Raw genomic sequence first — 20451 nt, forward strand, 5'->3', positions numbered from 1 at the left:
ACTATCCTCCTATTCTAATTGGGAGAAGAAAAATTATCTGACGAATAATGAGACAAAAGAAAAAGTTGTAAGGATTTGTTTGTCAATCAGGCCTCATTGCCTGTGGTCATGTGGTTTTGAAGCCTGATTAGGAGTGACATCCAAGTCAGTCCTGGTCGGATGGTCTTGTGTTGCGAATCAATCTCTGAATCATGCAAGATAGCTGTGTGTGTTTGTGAGTGAAGTGAGGTCATTGCAAGGCAAAGAAAGGATACAAGAAAAGGAGGCTCCCGTTATGATTCTGTACAGATCCTGTTTACCATTAGTCCTCACTCCTTTGGAAGGCTCTCTAACACACACACACACACACACACACACACACACACACCGGCTCCTCTTTTCTTGTCTTTGGTGCTTGAACTTGTGTAGCTAATTAGTCTCTTCCTTTCCAGCACCGTATCCTGTCACACTTTCCAGCATCACTAAGCGTCTGGCTGGACCTTGTGTGCTTTTCAAGTGTAAGTAGACACGTGAATAAGGTCCTACTGTTCACTGCTTGCCATTTTTTCTGTTTTTTGTAAACAGTTTGAGGTTGATTGCCAAGGGTGTGCCACAAAACTTTCTTTTTCACACTATTTTAAAGAGAAATTGTACTGTCTTGCATTTGCTTCCACAAAACACAAGAAATGGGTGAAGGTGTCTGGAAAGAGAAAAATGGAAGAAAGTAAAAATATCCTTAATGTATTCTTTACTACTCTCTGTCCTCCTTCAGCCATGCTCTTAAAATGTGAATGAACAAAAGTTCAGCCTGGATGAATAGAGGGTCAGCCAGAGCAGAGTTTCAGAATCTTCTGTGTTACATGAACCCTAAAGCCTCCATTTCTTTACAAAACCTAAGCTACGAGAGAGTCAAGTCTTTAGGCATGCCACCACTAGACCCAAAATCAATTTTTCCAGATGACTTTAGAAACTTAAGATTGTTTGTATAAATGGTAGGTCAGACATTTCCTGATTTGTAATGAAAATATGTTTTATTTCTTAAAGATACTTGAACAAAAGACTTTTTTTTCTCTTTTCCTCTGTTGGCAAGGCTTTTCTCTCTGACATCCAAGATTCATTTGGGACATAAAGATAACATATTAATCAGTTTCAGCAGCAAACATTCTCCTTTATTTTTCATTTTGTTATTTCTCTCCTTGACATATTAGAAAACATTGCACCTTTAAGCACTAATTAAAAAGCGCAGTAGATGAAATGGAAAACAGAGTTGTCTGTATCAGTTACTGAGACATAATCAGTGGTAGACTGACAATAAAAACAGATGCAATGGTTCTGTCTCATGTTGACTAGTTGTGGTTTACTATCCAACCAGAGACCGAGTCAGGGACTCTTTCATCACAGGTTTTCATTTGCACACCTTTGTCATTGTGACCAGAACAAAGCATCTGTGTCCTATAGAGCTTCACTTCAGCATGACTGACATCCTCTGTACCCATCTTGACCACACGTACCACACACACTTTCTGACCCTCAACACTTTCTGCCCTTAACATGTTAATATTTAAATATTAAAGGATATTTAATAGTTTTGTGTGATTAAACCTAAAATTTAAATCTGAGGAGACATCTACACTTAAAATGTTGCTTTAGCTTTAAGATATAAATACACCTGTTTTGAATCATGCATAAAACATGACAAGTAGAGGTATTCACAGGTCCATTCAGTTCCTACTAACCCAGAACCAGCCTAAATCCAGCTCCAGTTGAAATTATGCTCAATGTAATGGGCTCTGGATAGAGTTCTAATTGGAGTATTTCTAAGATGGAGAGTGCAAGAAAAATTCTTTGTAAATGTGAGGAAAATGTTTTTTTCAAATATAAAATAAATCTTTGAGCCTTTAAAGAGGAAATTATTTTTGGAATTAGTTACAACAGTATAACTTTGTATAACACTGATTCTTAGAACATATAATGCTGCTTATCAGTTGTTGAAGCACCATGCTGCCAGTGTTGGTGCTCTCTCTATTCAGGTCTGTCGACTCCATTTTGGATCAGGTCTAATTATTCTCAAGTCCCTTTTGGACCAGGTCCGTTTTTTGGGAAAATTTGTTTAAGCATATTGAGCTTGAGTCGGTGTGGTATGGTGGTGTTTTGGATCAGGTCCAAAATTATTGACCATTATGGTCCAAATTATGGATCGTTTGTTGTACAGATGAATGCACTGAAGATGCTTTGCCGAAAATGTAATCCTAAAACAGTAACACCTCCCCTGACACTGTGTGATTCCAAATACATTCTATGCAATTCTTCATCTAATTGAAATTCATATATTATTTATTTACTAAATGTTGCGTATCTTGCACATGATCAAGAAACACTGTATAAAAGTAATAAAACTGTGATGCTGACTTCATTTTTTTAACTAAGTATTGTAAACGCAATAGAGAAATATATTAGGTTAAGATCATGGTCGTGCTTAACCCCTTCTCCTATAAATTAACTTTATATACCCAATACCACTAATTTGCAACAGCAAATATATGTATTTTTAAGGAAACATAATGCCAATCTGATTACGTTTCTATCAACATAATGAGAAAATGTTAATGAACTTATATGCAAAGTTGCAAAATATTTGCACTGAATGCAAAACATTTGCTGTCAACTTTATTCATTGGTTTTCCTATAATATTTGCTCCTGGCAACTAAAAGGTGGCAACACTTGATTAAGGTCAGGGACAGATGGTGGCCTTGGACAAAATTGAAAAAGTCAAACTAAAACCACCATGGTCCCCCAACGTTAGCTTAAACCTAACCACTTGCTGGATTCAGGATGTGAACCCCGTTCTCTGGTGTCAGTGTGGTGCTTTGTATGTCCTCCCTCCCATCATCCTTCCTGACCACGTCCCTACAATGTGGTACAAAAATGTAGCACATCCCTGAGTGGAATCAATGTTTCCAGGCATAATCTAAATACATAATCTAGGCAGCAAAGGTGTTTCCTTCTGAATGTATCTTCCAAATCAATTTAGTGACACGATGTCTAGGAGATAGGAGCTGTGGTGCTGCAATCATTACATGCAAAGTAAATGGATGCCCACATATTTCTCCTCACTGTTGGGGACATAATATGCTTTAATGATTTTTAAAGCACCTCATGTATATAGAAAATGTCATGACAGTTTATAATATGAAATGCAAATATTTCATGTTATAAACTGCATAAATGTATGCAAGCAGTAGTTTACAGTACCTATAAAAATGTTTGGGGATTTTATGTTTTATTGTTTTACAATTCTGAATCAGAGTAGATTCAATTTGGGGTTTTTGCATGGATGTGTAAAAAGAACCGGATACAGTGTCAGAGGCAGGGCCCCATTCATTCCTATGAAGGTTGCTCAGTGGTGCATGAAGCCAAAAAAGTCATTTCCTGCTGTAAGAAAAATTAACCAGATGTAAACATACTGCATACGCTCTATGGGCTTACATGCCCATGAAGCACACTCACTAGAGATTTCCACCAGCTGAGACCGCCAACTTCCAGTTTAGTCCTAATGGCTGACTTGAGTGCGGATAAAATGATTCTATTATGCGGCTCTTCAAGACTTTCGAAATGTGATTGGACCAAATGGATATTGGAAGTTATTCACAATGTTAGTCTATGGGAAAAAGTCTTTTTGGGCCCACTAGCATCACATGACATTGTAATTACAAGGTTTGGCCACTATGTCATATTGGCTTCAAGTTCTGGCGCTGTTCCTGGGGGCTTGGTTTTTTGACACTGATCAGCAGAAAACGATGATTCATACAAATATTAAAAAACAAATTACATGTTTGCATGAGTGTTTACTCTTTTTAATATGACATACCTAAATCTTTTAGATGACATAATTAAATGGAAATTACCTGTGTGTAGTCAAGGGGTTTCAACTGTTTATAGTAGAAATACAATCGTATGTGGAAGGTCCAACTTTTGATGAGTTAGTATCGTGGCAAAACATAAGATGAGTGAGCATGCTAGGAGACTAGTGAGTTATGTCAACTTCAAAGGAGTTTCAGCCTGCAGAGGCTGAAATTACAGAGACTGTGCATACAACAAGAGTTGTCTAGTTGCTTCACCTGTCGTGGCTTTATGGGAGAGTGACAAAGAGAAAACCACTCTGAAGGAACACTCCAAAAAATATACGACATATGGGATAAATTTTGCCAGAGGGTTCTATGGTCTGATTAGATCAAAATTGAGCTTTTGGACCATCAGAGCAAATGCAATGTCTGGCAGTAGCCTAACACTGCACATCATCGTAAACATAGCAGCCCCACCGTGAGCATGGTGGTGGCAGCATCCCGCTGTGGAGATGCTTCTCCGCAGCATGCTTGTGAAGGGGAGAGGGTGAAATGAATGCCGAAAAATACAGATAAATCCTACAGGAAAACATGATGCAGTATACAAGACACCTGCCACATGGGAGTCAATTTGTTTTCCAGCAAGACAAGTCCAAGCATAAATCCAAAGCTGCACAGGAATAGCTTAAAACTGTACTCACAAAACATCCTAAGGCTAAAAGTAGCTCCTAACTGTCAAGTTAGAGGACATTTCTAAAAATAAAGGGCGTGTCAAGTCCTAACTTTTAGTTTTTGGTTCAAGACTGATTCCTCAAAACATATAAGTGCTAAAAGCAGTTCCTCAGTCTGAGAGAAGTAAGAGGTAGTCCAGAGGACTTCTATGTCATTAACATCTGCTCACAAAGAACGATCATTTACTGCAATGAATAAATGTTTAAAGCTGATTTCATGTCTATTGCTGGATTACCTGGTAAAATGGGCACTATATGTACAGCAGAGTTATCCCATCAAAGGATGAAGATTTGTTCAGTCAACTGGAATAAATATCTGTTTATATAAGATGGTGTTTGATGTCAGATACAAGTCAATACATTACTTTGTTTCATGTATGAAATTTGTGAGTATGTATAAAACATTTAAAAGACTTGTTCATAAAATCTATCCATCTATCTAATCACGTTCCTTTGTATTGATTAATATTTTCCATAACATCCACTAACACAGACGGGCACCTGTAAACCAATCAGTGTGGAGACAGTAAGTTCATCAATGAAACATGATGTCATCCATAGCAACTGGGTCATTCCTTCTCTTATCTCAGGAGTTCTCTCAGTTCTTTACTAAAAGTTGCTCTCAGTAGCTTTGTGAATTGATCTTAAGAGGAAACTCCTAGCTAGGAACTTTTAGTGCCATTTAGGAACACTGCTAGTGGTAAGACAAGATTCTCTGTGAATACAGCCCCTGATCTTAATCCAATCATGAATTTGTGGCTAGACTTGAAAAAGGCTGTTCACTCACAATCCCTATGCAACCAGACCAGGTGCATCTACCAAATACTGACTTGGAAGAGATGAATATTTATGCAAACAAATGTGTTATATTTTATATTTGCAATTAATATGGATCACATTGGAGAGATCTGTTTTCACTTTAGCATTCAAGGGTGTTTTTCTGTTGATCAGTGTCAAAAAAGTCACATGAAATCTGTTTTGCTTCAATATTGTAAAAACAATGAAACGAAAACTTCCAAGGGGGATATACTTATTATATGGAAAGGGAAAAATGTGGGTAGAGCTGTCAGATGGAGAACAATGGTCATTATATAGTGTATGAATGAACATGTATACAAAGAGAAAGGAGGGTAGATAAAGATCATACATAAAATGAAATTTTTGACATAGTCCATAAAAACATTAGACCACAGTGAAAAACTATCAAATATTAAAACCTCTATGAAATAAATAATTAAAATAATCCCTATTCAAGTTATTTGGTTTTTAATTTCAGTGGGAATCATGTAGTGAAGCACATACACTGTCAACTTTGTATGTTTTCTCCAACCAGCAGATCCAATCAGTGGATCATCGGCACAGGTCCTTACACATGTTCATGTCAGCTGTAATGGATTGGTGTGAGAAAAGTTGGCCTGATTTCAAAACTAAAAGAAGTCACTCCACAACTCTGGAGCTTAATTCATCACAGCTTTTTGGCAGATATCACCATATAACACCTCTTTTGATTTTGCCTTTTATGCTTATACAAAACTGAATGTTCTCTTCTTTCCCAGATGAGAAAAGGCCCATGTCCTGCTTCTGATTACTTATATCGTTTACCATAACTTTGTTCCAGCCACTGCCGCACATCCTTCAAATTGTAAAAAAAAGGCCCCTTACCACCCAGGTAGGTGATCTTTTTCTGTTGTACTATACACACCCGTTCATTGGACACACCATAAGCCACATTAGCATTGTTGTCCATGCAGTCAGCCACCAGCTGACACTGTGGTGGAAGGGAAAAGTGATCAATGAGCTTGCGTGCCACTCCCAGCCTCTCCTCCAGGCTCTGGTGCTTCCTGACATTGAAAGAGCAAGCGCCCATAGGAGGGGCCACCCAGCCATCAGATGGGTGAGCCTCATCAATGTACACTAACAGAAAATCAGCTACATCACTGAAGTCTTCCACCAGCTGCCGGAAAGCTGGCAGGTGGCTGATGAAGGGGGGTCAGGTGGCGGAGCCGAAATTGACCACCAGAGGACGATCTGATGACTCAAAATCCAGGAGGTGGCATTCATCACCATTTTGGACTCTGGCACCAGATGGCACATTAGTCATATTGCTGACATTGCTGCTCCATTGAGGGCCATCAGGCACTTTCACCACTTTGGAGTTGGGTGCTTCACAGCCAAGTTTCACCTAAGGAGGTAAAAAGAGGCATTAATATCTACTACTTGCACAATGCACACATCAAGGAGATGTAAAGTGGGCTTTGTCTTTACCTTTTAACAGACTATTTTCATATTTTACTTCTTGCAAAACTGTACATATTGTGCCTTTCCTATGGCTTCAAAGATTGTGAGGGTAAATCTGAAAGGGATTCTGTCATTGCAATTGTATGTTCAGCATTACCTTATGACTGTTTATAGTATCAGTTTGTAATGATTATTGTTTCAATCAGTGATTCAGTTTACCTTCTACCTTTCCAATACACATACACATTGTGTGTGTGTGTGTGCCTAAACTCATCTCTAATTGCCTGTCAGACTGCACCTAATGATGATTTTCATTATCGATGAATCTGTTGATTATTTTATCTATTACATCAATAAGTTGTTTGGTCTATAAAATGTCAGAAAATGGTGAAAAATATCAATAACCCAAAGCCTTAGATGGTGTCCTCAAATGTCTTGTTTTGTCCCAACCAACCATCCACAACTCAAAGATTTTCAGTTTATTTTCATAGAAACCAGATAATATTCACATTTGAAAAGCTGGAACTAAGGAATTTGGACGATTATTCTTAAATGATAAATCCAAAAGATGAATCAATTATCAAAATACTTGGAAATAAATGTAATAGCTGGCAACTAATTGATTAATTGTTTTAGCTCTACTCTAATCACCTACTTATACTTTGTTAACACATCCTGTCCTGTTTTTCTCAGTTTTCTCAACCCCAACACACACAAACTTGTTGTGTTTTATTATTCTAGCTAATCAAGCTAAGGTTGGCACTGGGAGGACTTAGACTGGGACTTAGATGAGGTTGCAAAATGACAAACACAGCCCTTAACAGAAGCCTAATCAGGAAAATTTGTGAAAACATCTGTACAGGTGTGGGTGTGTAAGGGCCTTAACAATTATCAAGGGTTAAATTATCCCCACTGCTTTGCCTGTAGTTTCTGTTAAAAGGCTGTAAACTTTAGAAGTGTAAATCTCTTCCTGTTTTCCCAAATCTACTGGGAAGTTAAAAAAAAACTTATAAAAATTTAAATTAATTTACTGATAGCTTGACATTGATTAAACTAAACAAAAATAGTCACAAATGTCAATACACCTGTGAATTTTGTTTCAAAGCAATGTAAGCGATGTAATACAAATGTGAATAAATTTTGTTGAATTAATTTTACTTTATGGCTTCAAACCTGTCTGGACTCTTCTGCTCCCTGTAATCACCTGCTGTGTTTTAATGCAGCCTGAGTTGTTCTCATTGACATATTCTTCTAGTTGTTTTGCCAGATAACTGAATGACTTAGACATATAGTCACAGTCATAAATACTATGTTGAACAGCAGTCATTACCAAGCTTCTGAGTTGCCCATGGAATTATTATTTTGTGATCACAAACGTAAGACAAAATATACAAAAAAATGATGATAGCACCTGTGCTGTGAGATGGCTGTTTTGACATGTTTGAAGAAACAAAAAGTAGCCTACAATTCATGTAGCCTATAGCCACATCTGGTACCTGTCATGTCTCATCCTGTGTCAGAAAACCTGTCATTACCACATCTAAATTAACAGCAAATGTGTATTTATATGTAGCTTTTATCACCAAAAGTATTAATTTAAACAAAGTTCACTTTGCAAAAGATGTTGCCCTAATACTACATAGGTGAGTTTAATTTTTGCGATAGTTTAGAATCCATGGGTATGGATGGTCGGACCTACCATTGTCAAGGTGTTGCTGAATTGTCCCTACCAATATTTGTATCAATATCAAACAATCTTGTCATTTAATTCACCTCCACATAATGTTACTGGTAAGATCTATGCAGAGTTGCCTGGTTTGTGTTTTTTCTGTGAAAAGACTGCTATGATAAAGAGTGAAGGATGGCTTTGGGGGATACCCAACTTGATCTCGCAACCCCCAGCTTCAAGTGTGCTACACACATTGTCCGCTAGCTGCACAGCAGTGGTAGAGTTGATAATGAATGGTGATGAATCTGGAGCGGTTAGTGCTTATAGTTTAAACGTTTCAACTGACAAACGTTCTTAACTGGACAAAGATTAACATTAGCTAGTTGATATTATATTTAAATTTCAGGTGTTAATTGTTTTTAAAGGTGTTTTACCTCATTTGTGATTGTTGTTCAGACATGATGTCCTTTATTAAATAACTTTATTACTTTAAGTGAAAATGCCTCCCAACAGTGGAAATAAGACATCAGGTCCTTTTTAAAGAAGAACCAAAGTGTCAATAACTACTGATCTAATAGGAATGTTCTGTAATCAATCCAATATTTTGTTAGTTGCGGGAAACTTGATTTGTAGCCAAAAATCAACAAACTGCAAAAACAAACATGAAGTATCTCGGGTGAGGTCTGCAGATGTCTACAGAAGATAGTTGATTTGTAACCGAGTAGCACATTACATACAGGTTATTATACATTGATTTTCTTGTGAAAATCTATCGTGTCAATTTTAAATATTAATTTTAGTCTCAATTCTTTATTAATAAAATCCAATGTAAATATCTGTTTAGAAAAAATATGCATCAAGGGATGCATTCATTCATGGCACTGTGAGCCCAAAAACTGAATTCGGCTTCATCGCAACTTTACCTGCTTATAGGCGTCTAGAAGGAAGCTATTCCAGATGGAGCGGAGCCCAGCTGAAGTTAACATACGGTGCCACTCTCCAGAGCAGGCAGACCTGGAGCAGCTGAGAGACGACACAATGTGCTTCACGAGTACCATGGAGTCGTACAGGGCAAGGAACAGACAGTTTGAAAAGAATCCAGGTATTATCTGAAGTGTCACGAGCAGATCCATCCCCATTTTCTGTTCCTACGTCTATACGACCGTAGGCTTACCTACAGCTGGCGAGTTATTTCGGACTGCCCTGCATACGCGCAACGCCGTATGGTCTCAGTCACTCCCTTCATAGTTTCTGCACTGCCCCATGGAGTGCTCCCGACTTTCTGCAGAACATAGGGGAGGTGTACAAGGTGTAACTTGCAGAACGGTCTTGTCTGTCCTTTTCAGCGGTGTGAGGAGACCACTGGAGCTTGATCACTCGTCTTATGAGCACGAGCATTGCACTTCTTGTTAAACCTCACGGCTTATCTTTGTAGCAAGATTCTGACGTCAGACCTAGTGCATCCCCTTTGTCCCCGCCTTCCTTTGCTCTGTGCACCAGTGGCGTAGCCAGGAATAAATTCTCTGGGGGGGGGGGGGTCTTATGTTACATAGATCCACACACATGTAATAAATTAAATGTTTGTGTGTATAATTTATAATTTGGTTTATATCAATCTTGTGAGCACACTCACAAGAAGCACATTTACTCAAGTAAGTAGTGAGGCATGTTTAGTTTGCTTAAGTAATGTATATGCCACTTGAAAACTCACTCCATTATGTTTCATAAGAAAGCACTGTACTTTTTAGTCCACTACTATTCATTTATCTGACTGTTGCTGTTAGTTTCTTTTTAGGTTAAGGTTTTAAACATTTTAACCTATGATGAGTTTATGAAATGATACATTTTTAAGGTGTGGGAATGGGCGTATCAGTATGTGTGTGCATTTGTGTGTGTGTGAGAAAGAGAGAGACAGAGAGATAGTTAATGAGCAACAAGATACACATATAGCAGTGGTGGGCAAATAGTGGCCCGTGGGCCAAATGTGGCCCTCCAACAAAAATATTTGGCCCTCTAACAAAAGCTTTAAGTTTTCCCTTTTATATATTGCATCAAAGCTATTACATGGCTCTTCATAAATCTACAGTACATAATAATGTAAACAAAAGGCACATGTAAATCCCAATAAATATGAGCTTGTAACCTGTGAAAATCTGGCAAATGGTTGAACCTAATTGCTGACCCCTGATTTATAGAAATTTTGAATAAAGAAACATAATGCCTCTTACACCACCCAAAGGATGTTAAAGCCTCCACTTTGAAGGAGGTGGAAATGGTAGCTAGGCAAGCAAGGTCAGCATTGGCCCCTGGGCTTAATGGTGTGCCCTGTTGCTGTTCTTGTGGAGGCTTACTAGGGTAGCATGGAGGTAGGTCTTGGCGAAGGGCAGGAGGGAGAAGGTAAGATTTTCTTAAGTGTCATGGCACAGAGGTTATCTAGTTACCCAGAAAGAATTAACTTAATCAACATCTTAGTGCAGAAAGCTGGGGTTCAAGGCTTTTCTGGATGCTTGAAGCACACAAGCATGATCAAATTAAATTAGGCAGGTACAGCATGGACATGGGGGATTTGAACTGGGCATAGCACAGCCTACATGGAGCAAAGCAACAGCAGTTGGCAGGAGGAAACTTGTAGAACTGGACGGAAGGGTGAGGAATCGAAGCAGGCAGGATTACATTCATGCTAGGAACATCTTATGATGTAAATAGTAAATGGACTGTACTTGTATAGCGCCTTTCCTTCTTCCGACAACTCAAAGTGCTTTTATACTACAAATCACATTCACCCATTCACACGCATTCATACACTGAATGGGAACAGGGGCTACCATGCAAGGTCCCAATCTGCCCATCAGAGGAAATCTAATCATTCACACACATTCACACACTGATGGCACAGCCATCAGGAGCAATTTGGGGTTAAGTATCTTGCCCAAGGACACATCGACATGCGGACTGGAGGAGCTGGGAATTGAACCGCTAATCTTCCGATTAGTGGACGACTCGCTCTACCTCCTGAGTGACAGTTGCCACCATGTGCTACCATCTCCCCAAAATCTCAGTGAGTGAATGGGCGAGGACCCAACATATCCTTTATATTGAGGTTTGGCTTCACTTCAGTGCATTCTCGGTTGTAAAACAAGCCTCTCTCAGGGCAATACACCTGGAGACATATTCAAGTATCTATCTAGCAGCAGCCACTGAGAGTAAGCACTTAGATGTAAACTCACTGGATGCAAAAAAGAAAGAAAACTGGATTTTGTTTGTTTGTGAGGCTGAACAGGTCAAGTTTGAACAAATATGAGGTAGGGCAAAAACAGCTCATAGTTCCTCAGAAAATAACTGCCACTAATCTCAGACCAGATCTTGTGTTGTGGTTAGAAACAGAGCATGTTGTGTATTTTGTGGAGCTACCATGGGAGGATACAATAGAAATGGCCTATGAGAGGAAACAGCTTAGATATACAGACTTGGCAGCAGAGGAGCACGGTTGGAAACCTAATGTCCACCCAGTGGAGGTTGGCTGTAGAGGTTTGAGGAGTAACTGGCCTGCAGCCTGTAGAATGGGGCATGGGTTCAACGTTGAAAGTTTAATTCCACCCACCATGGTTTGATTGGTTTGACTGTCACATTTGGGCAGGATTAAACATCGATTGTGATTGGATGTTAGCTGTGAGCAGGCTTCAGTCCGTTAGATGAACACACAATAGACTACAGTATCTGGCAGATACTTAAGTGTCACAGAGAATAAAAACAGTTCAAGAAGCTATCAGTTCAAGAATTGCAGTTTAATTCCAATGGGAAAATGACAAAGGGTAATTTGTTTTTTAAGTAATCCATGTATTTTTAAGTTTATCAGAAGCTTAGTTAACCCATCAATATTGCTGGTGCTGTGCCAGATTCTGCAACCATATCTCAACCCAAGCCTGTCTCTGTGTGCCTGTCATTCAGGATGCACATGAGAGCATGCTGCATGCCTGTGTCAGGCAGTATTCAGACCAAATCAGGCATTGCAGCGCACCACTGCAGAGTTGAGCGAAGGTGTGAGGGGGGTGTGGGCAAGTTTGTGCTCTAGAATGTAACAACTATGAAACAATCAGAAAATAACATTGTATTGATCTTATTCACCAGTTTTCTTGCTACCACTGCTCCTTCTCTTCATTCACTCTGTAGCTCAATTGACCACAGCTGCTCTCTCTCCCTTTCTCACTCTGGTTCTCTTTTTCTTTCATCTTTTTTAAAATGACTCGGGAAGCCAACAGAAAGGGGGTTATCAAAAGAAGAGAAATGTCTTCCCCTTGTCCTAGTAACTTTTTTTGTACTCAGGCAATCACAGCTGATCTGAGCTGAGCCTTTACTCTCACTGCCAGAAGGGGGAGAAAAAAGTCCCACACTCCAACTTTAAGAATCCACATTTAATTATCCTATTCTTTTGTACTATTGCAGTAGTGGTGTTCATTTTTATTAGATTTATATGTGTAACTCCTCCTCTGTTTACTTTAGATTTAAATTATTTAAGTGGTTTTGATTGGGGTTTTGGTGCTCTAATGGAAGTGCAAAGAAGTGTGTAGGACTGCAACTCTGCCTCTTGGTCTCAACTCTGGGTTGTCATGCTTTTGGTCTACTAATAAACTCAGCCATATTTTTAGACATGAGAGCTACTCCATCTAAAGTGGGATGTATGCCCTCTCTCCTAATCAGACCAGGTCTTCCCCAGAAGGTTCATCAATTATCTACAAAGCCCACGTCATTTGTTCGATACCACCTTGACAACCAGTGGTTGAATGATGATATGCGGCTATTCATCACTGGTAAGATGTGGCAGGGGCCCAGAGAAAAATACGGAGTCCAACATTGTTTTTGCATATGTACACACTGACTCAACATTAATTTTAGTGACTTCCGATTGGCATAATCAGAAGTCATTACTGTCAACATGAATATTGATTTTACCATATTTACGCTTATTGTTAGCCAGCAGTTTTAAATGGGATTCTATGTCACCCACTCTGGCCCCAGGAATACATTTGACTATGGCTGCTGATGTCACTAACTTCACATTTCTCACTATGTAGCTGCCAATAATCAGGGTTGGTTTCTCAGCAGGTGTGTCGCTGAGTGGGGAGAACCTGTTTGAAACGTGAACTGGTTGGTGGTGAACTGTGGGCTTCTGCTAAGGGCTATGCTTCCTTTGGACAGTCACCCAGCCATCCTGGCTTCCTGGCTGCTCAAGAACTACCCAGGGAGTAGGAGCTAAACAAGGTCAGCCTGCACTGGCTACTGGGGGTTGGTTACAGCAGCTTACGATTGGTTTTCCATGGTGCGGAGCCGCGCTTCCAATTCACTGAGCCTTGCCTCCAACACTGCAAATTTCTTCAAAAGTTATTGAAGAAGCGCAGTTAGTGACATGCATTGATGTCACATGAATGCATACAGATGGAGAGGAGGAGGAGGAGAGAGGAGCTCAGTGCATCATGGGAAGTCCCCCAGCAGTCTAGGCATATAGCAGCATAACTAAGGGCTGATCCAAGGCGAGCCTGGTCGGCCCTAACAATAAGCTTTATCAAAAAGGAAAGTTTTAAGCCTACTCTTAAACATAGAGAGGGTGTCTGCACCCCGGACCGAATCTGGAAGATGGTTCCACAGGAGAGGAGCCTGATTGCTGAAGGCTCTGCCTCCCATTCTACTTTTAAAGACTGTAGGAACCACCAGTAGGCCTGTATTCTGGGAGCGCAGTGTTCTAGTGGGATAATACGGTACTATGAGCTCTTCAAGATATGATGGTGCCTGACCATTAAGGGCTTTGTAAGTTAGGAGAAGGATTTTAAATTCTATTCTAGATTTTACAGGAAGCCAATGTAGCGAAGCTAAAATGGGAGAGATGTGATCTCTTTTTCTAGTTTTAGTCAGTACACATGCAGCTGCATTCTGGACCAGCTGGAGAGTCTTTAGAGACTTGTTAGGGCAGCCTGATAATAAGGAATTGCAATAATCCAGCCTAGAAGTAACAAATGCGTGGACTAGTTTATCTGCATCCTTTTGAGACAGAATGTGCCTGATTTTTGCGATGTTACGTAGGTAAAAACAAAGGCAGTCCTTGAAATTTGTTTTATGTGGGAGTTAAAGGACATATTCTGATCAAAGATAACTCCTACATTCCTTACGGTGCTGCTGGAAGCCAGGATAATGCCATCCAGAGTAGTTTTATCATTAGATAATGTGTATCTAAGGTGTTTAGGGCCAAGCATGACAACTGTTGAGGGCAGGAGGTGACAATTTTTCCCTCTAATAGTTAGAATTTTATCATTAAGGAAGCTCATAAAGTCGTTACAACTGAGAGCTATAGGAATACATGAATCAATAGAGTTATGACTCTTTGTCAGCCTGGCCAAAGTGCTGAAAAGGAACCTAGGGCTGTTTTTATTCTCTTCTATTAATGCTGAGTAATAGGCAGCTCTGGCATTACAGAGGGCCTTCCTATATGTTTTAAGACTATCTTGCCAGACTAAGCAAGATTCTTCCACTTTGGTGGAACGCCAAATCCTTTCCAATTTCCGCGATGTTTGCTTTAATTTGCGGGTTTGGGAGTTATACCATGGAGCTAACCTCTTATGTTTTATTATCTTCCTTTTTAAGGGGGCGATAGAGTCGAGTGTTATTCGTAATGAGCCTGCAGCACTATCAACAAGATTATCAATTTGGGAGGGACTAAAGTTAACATAAAAGTCCTCTGTAGTACTGAGACATGGCATTGAATTCAGTACTGATGGAATCGCTTCCTTAAATTTATCTACAACACTATCAGATAGACATCTAGTGAGGACATTTTTGTCTAATGGTGTGTAATCCAGCAATAGGAATTCAAAAGTTATTAAAAAATGATCTGATAGAATAGGATTTTGTGGAAAAATTATTAAATGTTCAATTTCAATCCCATAAGTCAGAACAAGGTCTAGGGTGTGTTTAAGACAGTGAGTGGGATTATTTACACACTGAGAGAAGCCAATTGAGTCTAATAATGGGATAAATGCAGTACTGAGACTGTCATTATCGACGTCCACATGAATATTAAAATCACCTACTATAATTACTTTATCTGTACTAAGGACTAAATTCGACAAAAACTCTGAGAATTCAGATAGGAATTCAGAGTACGGGCCAGGAGGACGGTACACTAAAACACATAGAACTGGCTGTAAAGTTTTCCATGTTGGCTGAGAAAGACCAAGAACAAGGCTTTCGAATGAGTTATAATTAAATTTAGGTCTAGGGTTGATGATTAGGCTTGAGTTGAAAATGGCTGCAACTCCTCCTCCTAAGCCAGTGTCTCAAGGAATATGAGTATTAATATGACTGGGGGGAGTGGATTCATTTAGGCTGACATATTCTTCATGACACAGCCGGGTTTCAGTAAGACAAAATAAATCAATATGATGATCTGAGATTAAATCGTTTACTAATACAGCTTTAGATGACAGAGATCTAATTTTCAAGAGTCCACATTTAATTATCTTATTTTGTTGTACCATTACAGCAGTGGTTTTAATTTTTACTAGATTTTTATGAATGACTCTTCTTTTGTTTACTTTGGATTTAATTGATTTAAGTGGTCAGGGGACAGACACAGTCTCTATGTGGTTTTGGGTGGGTAACTGTTCTAACGGAAGCGCAGAGAAGCGTGTAGGACTACAACTCTGCTTCCTGGTCTCAACTCTGGGTTGTACATTCACTTTTATCGTTGCTATCCTGTTATGCATATCTAAGGGCAGCTGGGACAACCTGTCAATATCTAACTCAGGGCCCTATCATACACCCAGTGCAAAGCAACGCCAAACATGATGCAAGTGTCTTTGCTAGTTTGAGACCGACACAGCTGTCATTTTCCCATCTGTTGCCCACGTTGTTTAAATAACAAATGCACTTGCGCCCATCTGAGCACCCACGGGCATGTTGCTCTTAAAATGAGGTGTGGTCAGGCACATTGTTGGTGCATTACTATCTTGAGGCTGTCAAACTTGGGGAAGCAGGAGTGGACCCAAACGCAGAGGCCGGAATGCAGATATGATGGAAAAACTCTCCTTTAATTGTGGATGGTCATGAACAGGCAAAACAGAGCTGAACAGAACTAGCAGAAGAAACAACACAAAACGATCCAACAAGGACTGAACAGAAAACCAGAACTTAAAAAGAAACTGAACTAACAAGGAGATGGGGTGCAGGTGGGGAGATGGGTGGAGAACTCAAGAGAGGGGAGTGAACATACAAGGAGCTGATTGGCTGAGGACACAGGGAGCGGGGCAGGGCTGACGAGGCTAACACAGGGCAGGTGTGGGGAAAACAGAGCAGGGCAGGACAAACGAGTCCAAATGCAGGGCAAGTGTGGAGGAGCACATGAACACACAAGGGAAATAGAACAAAAACCCAGAAAACAAACTCAATGCCATCTACACTAACCCATCCAAAACCAACCACAAACACAAACCCAAGCACACAACCCAACAAACCAATGATGCAGTCCTCCAAAACCCATCACCCAACCCATACAAGAAAACCCCCATGAACCGAAGGACCAGACAGAAGTGCAAAACCAGGAGACCCCAAAGAACACAACACCAGACCAAAAAACACCCAAAGTCCAGGCAAGATGTGACAGAGGCAGTGGAAAGTGATATGGATATCCCTAAAATGGATATCGATAACGGATCAGACACACATTGACTTTCCCGCTGTACATCAATCCTTGAGGACATGAGGAACACATGAGGAAATACACGAGGACACAGTACAGGACTTTAGAAGGCATGATGTTGAACTGCATATGCTGATGCCAATGAACCCAAATATGCCAACATTAGCACAGGTGAGGAGGGATCAGCTAGCAGAAGAGCTTCTTCAACTGTAGGTAAACAAACTAATATTTTGATTGAAAAAAGTCCAAATTATTATTGGACATTTGAAATTGCATTGCATTTTACAAATGTTTCTCAAATGCCAACCTGGGGATTCACTGTTATCAGAGTGTAGAGAGGACCCAAGTGCCGATGAGAGGCAGTGACACTGAAGAACCAGTTCAGGATATTTATTCACTTGGAAAAACAAAAAAACACTACAGCCAACAAAGCTATCTAACTAAGTACTGGCGACTGTCAAACTACGGCGCAGAAAATAACAAACAGAACTAAGATGAGTTAACTTTTGTGACAGGCAGCTATTCACACATCAAAGCAGACCTCAAGATTCAGCAGCCAGAACACACTAACAGGGTGTATATATGCTCTAGGAAACAGGTAAAAACAATGTTTAAACTAAAGAAGGTATTGGCTGGAAGCTCCTGCTGGCAGGAGCCTTTCACTACTGCGGGGGGCAGAAAGACAGCTCCAAGCTGTTGTTAGCAGCAGGATCAGCACCTTGGAGAGCGCCGTAGCGCACAGTCTTGACAACTGTGTATGATGATTTTTTACATGATTCAAATTAATGATTTAATTTTTGAACAATATTTAACAAATGCTCTTTAACATTTTTGAGATTACAGTGATCAGGTTTCCATACTTTCAACAATTAAAACCCTGCTAATTGTATCTGTTACTCCATGACTTAAAACGATTTTAAAGAGAACCAAAGTTGTAATTAAAAAAGTAAACCTTTTCCAAAAAAAATGAAAACAAATTTGCAACAAAATAATGAACAGGATCTTAAACTGGTGGTTTTCCTCCTCCTCGGGTTTGCAGGCAAGGAACAGCATGATGGGGCTGGCCATGGGAGGGTCCAGGAGCAGCAGGGGCCAGTGTGTTCATAATGGAACGGGTGGACAGAGGACATCGCTTTCACTTCACGCATGAGCAGATCCGTTTCCTCTGCAAAGAAGCATTCCTTCTTACTACTTGGTAAATCTGTCATTATAATAGCAATCCGCCACACACACCTGGCTTTTAAAGGGAGTGGGAATTTACACTCTGATTGCTTTATTGCATGTTACACCTGAAACACACCCATGATTAATTAAGTCCAACCCTTTTGAAACATGTTTCTGGTGCTGCAACCATTTTTTCTGCATTTTTTCTACACTAGCAAAAGTGGATTTGGACATGCCCATGCGCTTCAGACCGTGTGCTTATATGTTAAAATAGGGCCCTTAACATTTATACGTGTGGGACCAAAATTACTGTCATATTTTGGACATGTCTTTAGGTATTCAAATCCCCAGATACTTAATATTTGATAAGTTCCATTTGTTTGAATTCAAATTTATTTAGCATGTCTTTCTGAGGGGTATAGTTATAACATAGAATTTGTGGTTTTTTGTACATTAAATTTATATCAGAGTGAATTCCAAAATCTTTTAGTGAAGACATCAGTTTAAGAATGCTAGCCTCTGGTGCTGTAACAAACAACACGTCGTCCGCATATAGACGAATCCTCTGCTCCAAACCTCTAACCATTATTCCTTTTATCACATGATCACCCCTGATTCAGTATGCCAAGGGTTCAATGAATAGAGTGAAAAGGGTGGGGCTGACAGGGCAGCCTTGACGGGAATCTGTCTCCAAGTTAATAATCTGAGAGAGGTGTCCATTAATCTTTATTCTGGCATTCAGTAAGGAGTACAGCATTTTATTTCATCTAATAAAATCGTCTTTCTGTTTGGTCTGGATCTACTAGTTCTGGCATTATGTGTTCTAATCTTTTAGCTAATATTGACGCATGCAACTTGTAATATATGATCAGTACAAAAATTGATCTGAATGCACTACACTCTTTTCTGTCCTTCCTCTCTTTAGGAATAACCAAGATTATTGCTTCCCTTCATGTTCTTAATGGTTTACCTCCTTTAAAGCAGCTGTAAGTGATACATATTTGATAAAGTAAGTGTTAAATAGCACTATACTCCGACAGCCATCACTGTTATAGAGTGTCTGGTCAGTAACATGCATGCCCATAGACTGTAAAAAATATGGACATATTCACTGGGACATCACACATTGGTTTGTGGACTGCAGTTTTGAAGCCTTGAGTTTAGCGATTTGACCATCACGATCTTGGATTTCACCTTTGCTATGTTTGATTTCTGGAGCCAGAAATGACCATATTTGGATGAGAGGGTGGACCATACTGCCAGCTACTAGTTTGGTTAGCACGGTGCATTTACAATCTATGGTTAACAGTGATAATGCTAATGCTAATGCTAATTTCCGCTTGCGAAAAACAGGCAAAAAACCATTAAAACAAAATGTACCCACAGGGAAAAACTGAAAATCCAACTCCTTAGAGGGTCTTTTTTCACAACCAAACACTGAACTGAAGACTGATTTTGGCAACAAGAATTTTACAGTTAACTTTAATGAACTGAAAATGCATTGTGAAATAGCAGCAGCTACGCCTATACTCTGTGAATCTGGGGTTATGTCATGTTTACATTACATAAAAAACGTTGTTGCCATGGTAGCGGGTTGTCAATCACAATGTAGCCACGCCCTAAAGAATACCCTGCTTTATCATCTATTTCACTCTAAATGGGCCCATAATTTACAAAATGAACATCATGATGCATTGAAGAAGACTTGATACTAGCAATTGAGACCATAAACTCATTAGGAAAGTGTTTACTGAGATAATAAATCAAGTGAGAAGCATGGTCATTTTCTCATAGACTTCCATACAATTGGACTTCTTTTTGCAGCCAGTGAAGTCACCCCTGCTGGCCATTAGAAAGAATGCAGGCTTAAGGCACTTCCGCATGGATTTCACTTTTCAGACCAGGAGCTACCCACTTGTGGATGCCCCAGTACCTCCACTCTACAGTAAACAGAAAATATATTTTCTGGTATTGCATTCCCACTTTATCAAATCAGGAGAGAGAACTCTACAAATAGGAGGTCCTCCCTGCGCATTCGCGAGCAGGCAGCAGAATTTTGGTGTTTACTGACAATGGCTGAACAGGTGAAGCTACCGACTCCAGCGCTCCCAGGAACAGCTTACACCACCAGATGTGCCAAG

At 39.8% G+C, this 20451-nt stretch overlaps 1 protein-coding gene and 1 long non-coding RNA gene across 2 annotated transcripts in view; one reads left to right on the plus strand and one right to left on the minus strand.

The window, feature by feature from the left end:
* Positions 1 to 20451, plus strand: part of LOC137199226 (uncharacterized) — a 348155-nt gene that overhangs the window by 53758 nt on the left and 273946 nt on the right. The window lies entirely within an intron of this gene.
* On the minus strand, positions 1123 to 9909 carry dio2 (iodothyronine deiodinase 2). Its single transcript, XM_067614451.1, has 2 exons — positions 9384 to 9909; positions 1123 to 6735 (listed from the first exon to the last, which is right to left on the minus strand). Exons 1-2 carry the CDS (start codon positions 9597 to 9599, stop codon positions 6139 to 6141), a joined length of 813 nt encoding a protein of 270 aa, XP_067470552.1. The 5' UTR covers positions 9600 to 9909; the 3' UTR covers positions 1123 to 6138.

Source organism: Thunnus thynnus, chromosome 16, assembly GCF_963924715.1.
Source record: "Thunnus thynnus chromosome 16, fThuThy2.1, whole genome shotgun sequence".
Lineage (NCBI taxonomy): Eukaryota > Metazoa > Chordata > Actinopteri > Scombriformes > Scombridae > Thunnus > Thunnus thynnus.